This window comes from Bombus huntii, chromosome 14 (assembly GCF_024542735.1).
Source record: "Bombus huntii isolate Logan2020A chromosome 14, iyBomHunt1.1, whole genome shotgun sequence".
Taxonomy (NCBI): Eukaryota; Metazoa; Arthropoda; class Insecta; order Hymenoptera; family Apidae; genus Bombus; species Bombus huntii.
This window is the reverse complement of record NC_066251.1, coordinates 1,825,549-1,834,753: the sequence shown is the minus strand read 5'-3', so window position 1 is coordinate 1,834,753 and position 9,205 is coordinate 1,825,549. Positions and strand designations below refer to the sequence as shown.

At 39.8% G+C, this 9,205-nt stretch overlaps 1 protein-coding gene and 1 long non-coding RNA gene across 8 annotated transcripts in view; one reads left to right on the top strand and one right to left on the bottom strand.

Moving 5' to 3' along the window:
* Positions 1-9,205, top strand: part of LOC126872926 (uncharacterized) — a 171,686-nt gene that overhangs the window by 52,576 nt on the left and 109,905 nt on the right. The gene's annotated exons all lie outside the window — the stretch shown is intronic.
* Positions 807-9,205, bottom strand: part of LOC126872898 (unconventional myosin-XVIIIa-like) — a 65,919-nt gene continuing 57,520 nt past the window's right edge. For 6 of the 7 annotated variants that reach the window (XM_050633126.1, XM_050633124.1, XM_050633125.1 and 3 more), the window contains 8 exons: positions 5,228-5,587; positions 4,810-4,964; positions 3,703-3,826; positions 3,138-3,592; positions 2,678-2,990; positions 2,334-2,597; positions 1,905-2,242; positions 807-1,733 (listed from right to left, as the gene is read on the bottom strand). In XM_050633126.1, coding sequence (XP_050489083.1) covers positions 1,727-1,733; positions 1,905-2,242; positions 2,334-2,597; positions 2,678-2,990; positions 3,138-3,592; positions 3,703-3,826; positions 4,810-4,964; positions 5,228-5,587 — 2,016 coding nt within the window. In that variant the 3' untranslated portion in view covers positions 807-1,726. Of the gene's footprint in view, positions 1,734-1,904; positions 2,243-2,333; positions 2,598-2,677; positions 2,991-3,137; positions 3,593-3,702; positions 3,827-4,809; positions 4,965-5,227; positions 5,588-6,876; positions 9,191-9,205 lie in introns of those variants that run through there. The other variant, XM_050633131.1, reaches the window with a different exon arrangement.

The window sequence follows — 9,205 nt, the reverse complement described above, 5'->3', positions numbered from 1 at the left end:
CTTATCTATTTTCTGATTTCAGTTTTATGTTTTTTCTTCCTTACCCTTCACTGATCGTCTGAGAAATGTGCGTATAGTTCGGTCGTTGGCTGCTAGAGACCTCCATTCTCAGCACGCATTTTTTGGCTGACTTTTTTAACATTGCATCGGCGATCTCCCAACTCGTTTCTGGTAAAATGTAGTTCAACCTCGATTATCATCACAGAGGGCGCGAAAAAAGGTTAAATTGATGCAATACTTTTTATCTAAATTATAATACTTCATAGCCACCATATCTGATTATTTTGACAAATACAGTACACTATAACTACACCACTTCTTGTGCAACTTTTAAAATTACAAAATGAATTAATACATAAAATTATATGTAACATTTAATTTAATTAATTTAACATATAATTTGTTCTAACATCAACTTTCAAATTGCATGTAAATGCTTTATAAGTCGTATAATAAATTTTAAATATTCTTGCGAATTTAAAAAAAAATTTTATTCAAGAAATTTCAAAGTAAAAATTTATTTGTGAGGATAACGTTCGCGATACCCACCATCAGTCACAGTAATCGCGATTTCGTTCTCAAAGTTCTTATGAAAACGTTTTTTCTTTTTTTGTACCTTTTGTTAATAAAAATTTCAGTATAATGCTCAAAACTTTTCTAATTAAGATGAGTCCACACATAATATTATTATAACATTTTATTACACTAATTTGGCTCCTTTTCTTGCTATCCTTTCTTTTGTTCACCATTATATTTCAATAAGCTAAGAGGATTTGGAAGACAAGGAGAAGTAAAAACGCACGAACTAATTAAATAAGATATCTGCATTTTACAAAGCAATAAGTTACATATGAATCCTTATATAAGAAACCAAAAAACTGAGTCGCGGCGCGCAGCTCGCGTTTTATAATACAAACTGTATAGCCAACGTTATCGGCTAGGTATAGCGAAGTGTTAAAAAAGCGTAAAATGCTTTCTGAAGAAGTAAGGCTTTGATATTTCGTTTTCCATGATACGTTGCACGTTTGAACTTTGGGCCGTTGGAAAGGCATTGATAATTGTGCACATGGACGTGTTTTTACATCTCGACATCACTGCATCGAGAAGCTCGATTTTTCCCCTTGGAAGACTGGAACAACAATGTACTCCGTCGACAAAATCTACTGTCGGATAATATAGCACCAAAGACACGTAGTAAGAAGCAGAATACAAATAGCCACGACATCAACACGTTTTTTGGGATTTGAAATTAGCACCACCTACGAGCTTGTCATTTTTTCGATTATGTTGAGAAAAGAGTCACGAGTGAAATTATGCTAACTGTAATCGTACAAATCGATGGATTTCGCTCGTTACTCTTCAGTTTTTGTTTAAAAATTTTACTCTAGCGTGAGATAAGGTCCTTATATATATAATTAGTGATTTGATTGATATCCTTCAATTTTGATTCGCTGTCGCTAATGTTGAATGTGACCGACAGTGGTGACGACGTTAATAGTAAGAAACTAAGTCTAGCGATTTTGAACTAGTATGTTTTCATTTTTCTTTTGTTATCATTTTTGTTGATTTTCTGTCTTTGTTGTTCTCCTTTCAGCCTTGTGAATTAACAATTATCCATCGATGACTCAACGAGCGGCGATTCGTCAGTAATTCTTTCAGCTATACGTTGATCAGTAGGTTCCTTATCTTTGCTTCCGTCGGATTCGAGATCCGACAACTGTTCGCATCAATCACTAGAAGAGAAAGGTATTTATAAATACGAAATATGATTTTTGTATATTTTTATACATATATTGTATAAATGTAGCATTTATACATAAGTATTTACAATTCACTAATCATGTATTACAGTAAAATACTACATGGCTTAATTACTAATTATAAGTTAAACAATTAATAAATACCTATCGCTGTTTTCGGTTGTCCCTTCCTCGCTGCAATCTAAATCAAGTTCACCCTGTATGGCGCTCTGTAGATCATCAATTCGTTGAAGCGCCAACCTGAGATCGTCTCTAGCGACTTTGGTCTCCGCTTCAGCAGCCTCAAGAGATTTTTCCAATTCGCGACGAGCACGCGTGGACTCTTGTTCACGCGCTAGTGCCGAACTGGCTTCTTCTCTTGTTTCGCGTAACGACCTTTGCAATCTTCTCGAGGCATCTTGGGCACTCTGTTCCTTTGTTCGAAGTAACGCAGTCTCAGTTTGTAGTTTCTCTACGTTTTCTTTCAATCTAGCTATTTGAGTCTATAACGAAATACAATTCAGAATGTCATGAATAATTCTTAAAACATCAAAATGTCAAACCCTTGATTTAAACAAATGGGAAGTAACTTACTTCCAAGCGCGCTCTTGTCGTTTGCTCCAATTCGAGCTTACTTTCGAGTTCCTTAGCACGAAACTCGAGTCGTCGAGTAGCGAGACTGTTCGCAGTGGGATCGCCAAGCTGCTCAACGGATTCAAGCCGTTGCGTCAGCTCTGAAAGTTGATCCTTCAACGCAGATTTCTCTGCCTCCAGAGCAGCAATCTGCACTTGCGCTTCCTGCAACTGGCCCTGCTCCGCCGACACTTGCTGCACAGCCGCCCGATACTTCTTCAAAACCTTTGGAATTAATTGTTAACTGTTAATTATTTATTACATATCGCTATAGATAATATTTGTAAATTAAATACGAAACACACTTCTGCCAACTCTTCTTCATTTTCTTCCAATTGCGACAGTAGCTCAGTTCGTTCGCGACTAGCTACATTAGCACGATCTTCTGCTTCGGAACGTTGCCGCAGTGCTTCCTCCAACGAAGCCTGCGTCTCATTCAGTTCTTGCTCCAGTGCCTGTTTCGCTTTAACTGCAACTGCTCTAGCGCATTCTGCATCTTCTAATTGGTTCTTCAGCTGTCGTAAAGCTGCTTTACCCGTCGAGTCACCTTTCGATCTCTCCAGCATCGTTTGAGCGTCTCTTAGCAATGCTTTGGTTCTCTTCAAATCTCTTTTTAGCCTATAAAATATATAATATAAAGTATAAAATATAAAATTAAAGAGTTCACGAATTGACATGTCAAATATTTTTCGAAGAATCTACTGTCTCCCCATATACGACTATAAAATCAAGCATAACGCATAACGCATTTAACGCATAATATACCTATGCATGGTATCAGCTTCTGCCGCACGTTCAGCACGATCCTGTTCTTCGATAGCTACCAAACGACGTTCCAATTCATGCTTCTCTCGAAGCAATATCGTCCTCTCTTCGTGCTCGTTCTCCAACTGCGACTCTAAAGCTTTCACCTTTTTCAGAGCGTTACCACGTACGTCTTCTAACTCCTCGTCCCTCTGCTGCATCTCTTTGCGTATTTCCTTGCGTTGTTGCTCGATGCTCATCTCGAGCCTTAACTTCGCCTGCTCGAGCAACTGCACCTGGCCAGCTAAGTCGTCCAACTCCTCTTCCTGATCCTTTACTCTCTTCTCCAGCTCATGCTTCGCTTTCTTCAGCTGTGCTACTTCCTCCTCCGTTTTGCCACCAAATGTTAATTCCTCAAGCTCTTGGCCCAATGTCCGCAATCTTTCTTCCTTCAATTCGATTTCCAATCTTGCGTCCTACGTTGAAAAGTAAGCCATGAGAATGTAGTTACGAATAAGAAACAAAGAGTGGAATTAAGAAAGCATTAAATTCGATAAATAGAAATATTTTAGATTAATATACTTACACTAAGGTTCTGTTCTATGGTAAACTTCTCCGCGATCGCGATTTCTTTTTCTCTAGCTAATCTTTCACGTTGCGCTTTCTCTTGCCGTAGATCGTTCATTAAATTCTGAGTTTCTGAATCGAATCTAAACAATTAAAAAAAAAATATTTATAGAATATATCGTCGGAATTTTTATAGAAGAACGAGGGTACAAAGGTATTGAATATTGAAAAAAAGACCAAGAAAATTGGAGGGGAAAAGATGCAATTTAAATTTTAATGTACATATAGTATTGTAACAATTGATTCATGAAACATAACTGAATGGCACATCTTTTTTCCATAGTAGCGACAAAATTCTAGTTTCCGGGCGATCACAGGACCTATATTTGGAGCAGTCAATCACGGTTTATGCACCCAACGAACCTCCAACCAGTGGCTGATGTTGGCCGCGCAAAATTACCGAGCTGGACAATTGCCAGAAACACTTGTTGCCGCGAACGAAATCAGAATAGAGCATCCCTCGATAGCGTAGAAATTCGACAAATTTAACGTGTAACCAAGAATTGTGTCGACAGTAAAAACTTTTTCTTGTGAATGAATATACCGATCGTTCTTTCAAGAATTTTCAGCCAAAATTGTAGAAGTGAACAATCTATGTTACCGTATTTTATCAGTACAATCAAGGCGATGATTTCTTGAAGTATGAAAGATACTATTTATTTTATTTCATTCTATTCGTGTTTTCCAAAGGAAATTGCGTAAAATGTGCTATTATGAATTCAAGTGTCTTTTATATCAAATTACAAACCGTAACGATTTTAACTATTTTGATGAAACTTTAATGGATATAAGATACACTGATTTGTGTTAGAAATAATTCCATATTAACTTAATAATCGACTTTAATTTAGAGAAAGATCATTTTCAATTCAATACCTTCAAAAATCTTCTCTTAAATCTAGTATAACAGAATTAGAACATCCTCTGAATCTACGCTACTAGTACAGTATCGTTTACGCAAAAGTTTCCAAAAATACTTTCTACATAGCCAAGATGAAACAAATGCGAAACGCTATTGAAATAGCGAATAAAAAAAGACGACGTGAAAGTTTGAAGTAGCACGTACTTGCGCTGTTTCTTTTCCAGAAGATTATTCCTAGCTGTCTGTTCTTCCAACAGTAGTCTCAAGTCGTGCATCTCGCCATTCAGTTTTTGCACGCGTCGTTTCCATTGTCCAACAACCTGACGTTGTTCCTCGACTTCTTCGTAAGCATCAGCTAACTGGAACGCAAAAATATGTTACGTTTAACATCATCCCACGTGACTATTTTTTTGGTTTTAATTTTTATCGTAATAATTTAGTATTCAAACCCAATAATTTAGCATACAAGTAGATACAAGCTGGAAAAAAGAAAAAAAATGTATTCGTTTTCGAGGTTGTCCAGTTTATTACATTTGTTCATATTTATTTTATCCTTTCTTTATATGATTTTATTATCTTATTCTACTAGTTGCTCGTGTAAGTAAAGTCTTGATCGAATTACCTTCTTCTCCAATTGCTTCTTAAGTCCAACCAGCTGCTCAAGATCATCCTCATGTTGCTGGGCCATTTTTCTCTTCGTGAACTCGAGTTCCCTTACAGCATGTTCGTATCTCTGCTTGTAAACGCCACCGTCTTCACCATCTTCAGCATCGGACACTACGCCGTTTAAGTCTGCGGCTCTCGCATACAAAAGTTCCATCTCCAAACGTTCAGTCGTTTGCTGCAGATTCTTGTTCGCCTCGGTCACATCCTGCAGCTCTCTTTCCAGTCGTAGACGTTCCGAAGTCTCAGCGTCGATCCTTTCGGCCGCCAACGTCGATGTTGAGTGCTCTTCCGCAAAGTCGGCAGTCATTTCGCTCAGCTGCAATAAGAATCAAGATAAGAAGTTATTTATGTTTCATTTACAAACGCTTCTAGCTTACGGATATTCTTAATCTCTCTACCAACATGTAGTATCGCGTAGTACAGATAATATCATGAACATTAATTGGATTAATTTACATACACTGTCGACGATTCATTTATTATTTATTATGGCCCATTAAGAAAGGAAAATACACATCTTGATCCTAACAATTCTAACGAAAACATTTACTTGACACTATTTAAATAAGATGATCTTCACTGGTCCATTTGTTCATCAAAATCAAAGCACAAACAATATACCACTGATTCAGAGTCTTTCATTTATCAAATGACACGGTTCCTAGTGGCGCACATCAGAATTTACAACTTCATCCTGTGCTCTAAAACTAACGTGACATTTAGAGGCGTATTTTCCGAGCTGCCTATTAAATATAGTATCAAAAGCTAATGTTACCCGAAAACACAAGCGAACGTAATAGCGTACCGATGGCTGGTTCAACACAGATCAGCATAGTGTTATTTCTCTAAAAGCTATTGAATGGCGTTTCTTTTATGTCAGACGCTCTGCCGACTTCGTGTCTGTTCAATTCGAAGGAAACGAGAGTTCGAACGTGTGTCCAGATGTTTATAAAGAACGTACTAGGCAGAGTGTTTAGAAAAGCTGGCACTCTTGATCCGTTACGCGTGAGTTGTGAAGGAGAACAACTTAGAAAATTGATCTGCCTAATCTGATTTTGAAGTCTCCATTGTTTTTTTTTTTTTTTTTTTTCTTTACTTATTCTACTTTCTGCGTTATTTACGTGATACATACGAGGTTTAGAAAAACCAGGAACGAAAAAAATACTATAGTATATATATCAAATTAATTGTACACAGTATAATGTGTATTACACGAGTATAGCTCGTGACAGACAATGATCCAACTATCACAGAACAAGAATTGCATCCAAAATGAATTGTTCATGCAAATTTTGTTCCAATTCATGGAATCGAAAATCGTTAGGTCCAAGCTATGTATAGTATTTCATAAGATAAATCGTAAATCAGCGGATTTATATCATCGTGGTTTCTTTTCACGATAGGATCTAACACCAGATGGAAAAGAGGACCGAAGTTCGAGAAAATAACAGGACCTAACGCGAGCCATAAATAAATTGTGAAGTTTGATCGGAAAGACGGAGACGGAATTAATTTACATCGCCAATGAATAATAAAGCTAGAACTGCAGAGCAAAGCAACGAAACGAAACGAACTTTCCAAATCCATACAAAACAGGCAATATACCTCCTGACCGGCACCGTCGGAGATCGTCCTGTCTTCCGAGGCGCGGGAAAGGGAACGCCTGGAACTTTTCCCGATGCTATTCGACCTGCTGTAATACTGATAACCGCGTATCATGATGTTTGTGGCGCTCTGGCTTCTACCCATGCCGCGTCTCTCGTAACCTCGACTCATTGACGGCAGATTTAAATCGTTGTCCGCGTCATCTCTGTGACCCAGACTTCGCCACTCGTCCATTATATGATCGGTTCTTTTCAAAAACTGCGAGATCTTGGATGACAAATACGAAGATGCTGTCGAAGGTTCCATGTGAGAAGCTGTTGGCCTAAAAGACTGCCTGATCTTTTGCTTGTCGCAGCCTAACACGAAATTTAAACTAGCGTCGAATACTACAGGAGCCTGTTCTTTTACAGACACGTCTTCTAAATCCAAACAAGACCTGCTTTCTATAGGAAACATCCTTCTTGGTGGAGTAGAGAAGGTTGGTGAATCGAGGCTTGTTCGAGGCCTCGAGGACATCACAGACATTGACCTCGAGCGACAAGACAGACTAGATGAAAGGCTACATGGCGATGGACTTCTTGTCATGGCTAACGCGTGCAATCTGTTGGCTGGTCTTCTAAAAGGTGGCAACGGTGGTCTCTTCGCAAATATCATCGGTTCTATAGGTCTTGCTGAATTCTCGGTAATCGTATCATCCGAATCGCTGACTCTGTCGGTCATCATTTTACCGGTCAATGGCTCTTCGAAGGTCTGCGAGCTGTTCGAAACGGGCGATATCGCGCCAGAGTATGCGGTCGGCAGTGACGGCATCCTGGTGATGTTATCCTGAATCAACTCAATTTTGATCTCGTGTCGACAGCATAATTTTCCAAGACACTTGTGCAACACTATAATTCGTTATAGTAAGAAGGAAGATATTTCTTGCCATATGGGACCATCGTCCTTAATCTCGGAGAACGTTTCCTATTCTTCGTGCAGTTTCATAAGATCGATGATCGGACTGTCAGAGAATTTTGTTTACGATACTTTGATCGATATCGACCGCCTTGCCCAGCGGAATAACCGGTCGCGCGGGATCTTCAGCAGCGAGAGCAACAGACAATCGCGCGAGATACGGCCCAGCAGCGATCGAATTGCATGGTTGCTATAGTAAGGTTCGTTAGTGGATCGGGGTCTTCTGCTTCGATTTGATCGGATCGGCTGGCACGAGCATTTAATTGCGTAACGAGTCGAACAACGTCGACACCCGTATCGAGAAGGAGTCGCGGTGCAACTGCCTACTCTTCCTGGGTCAGCCGATACACGGGCCGGTGGCGGTGGTCTGTTGGTGGAGACGGTCACCTCCGAGTTATTCTAAGGGAGACGGGGTGCGAGCGAGATGGAAAAGCGGACGAGGAGCAGCGCGGTAGGTAGCACGGGCCATGATTTTGGATCGCAGCCAAATCTGTCGGCAGGTCTTCGCGAGAAAAGTCGACGGAGGACCGCTACGAGAGGCAAGGGAAACAGAGCAAAAAGAGGCGAGCTCAGAGGCGGACAGGAAGTAGAAAATCGTTCGATAGATCGGTTGAAATAGTCCAGTGACGGCGGATCGAAAGGTCGAACGAGCGAAACGAAACCGGTTAGAAATCTCGGAACAATACCGGCAACGACCATCGCAGGTGACTGGTGGCGTGGAGTACACAGCAATGCCAAGGTCGTGAGGGGAATTTTCATACGACACCAGGCCAGTAGGCAGGAAATGTCGGTCACTGGAACTTTTATTTGAGCGCAAAGCAACGCGCGGCGGAGGTCGGTACTTCGCGCGATGCTCCGCTGATCAGATTCATAACGCGATAAACGAGCGCCGAGAGCGGCACGCTTCGTCTCACGCAGTTAACCCAATTGCACGATACAAGTGCTCGGACAAACGACGCTACTTAATAAACTTTCCTCGTACTTCTGAATATGCGAATTCTAGTCGAGTGTCGATTTGCTACGGTACACTTGATGAAGTTGCATTAGTACGATCAAGTAGGTAAATGATCTAAGTGAACCTTCTTAAGTTACAGAAAGGATAATCGTTTGAGCAGATCTTCCATTCTACTCCGCTTTGTCAGTTGTAGTAAACGATACATCATTTTCGTGTCTCATTAAAAAAAGATTTTCTCGTATAAAATACAGGTAGATACGAGAGATACGAGTTACAGGCCTTTGTCGTTAGCGTTCAAATTCCTAATCTTCCTCTGATGTTGAAAGTTAAACGTTGAATACCATATTAAGAATTTTAATCAAACAAGATTCTTTCGTGAATTAGAAGTTCGTAAAAAAATTGTTTCTAGCAAAAAAAGTA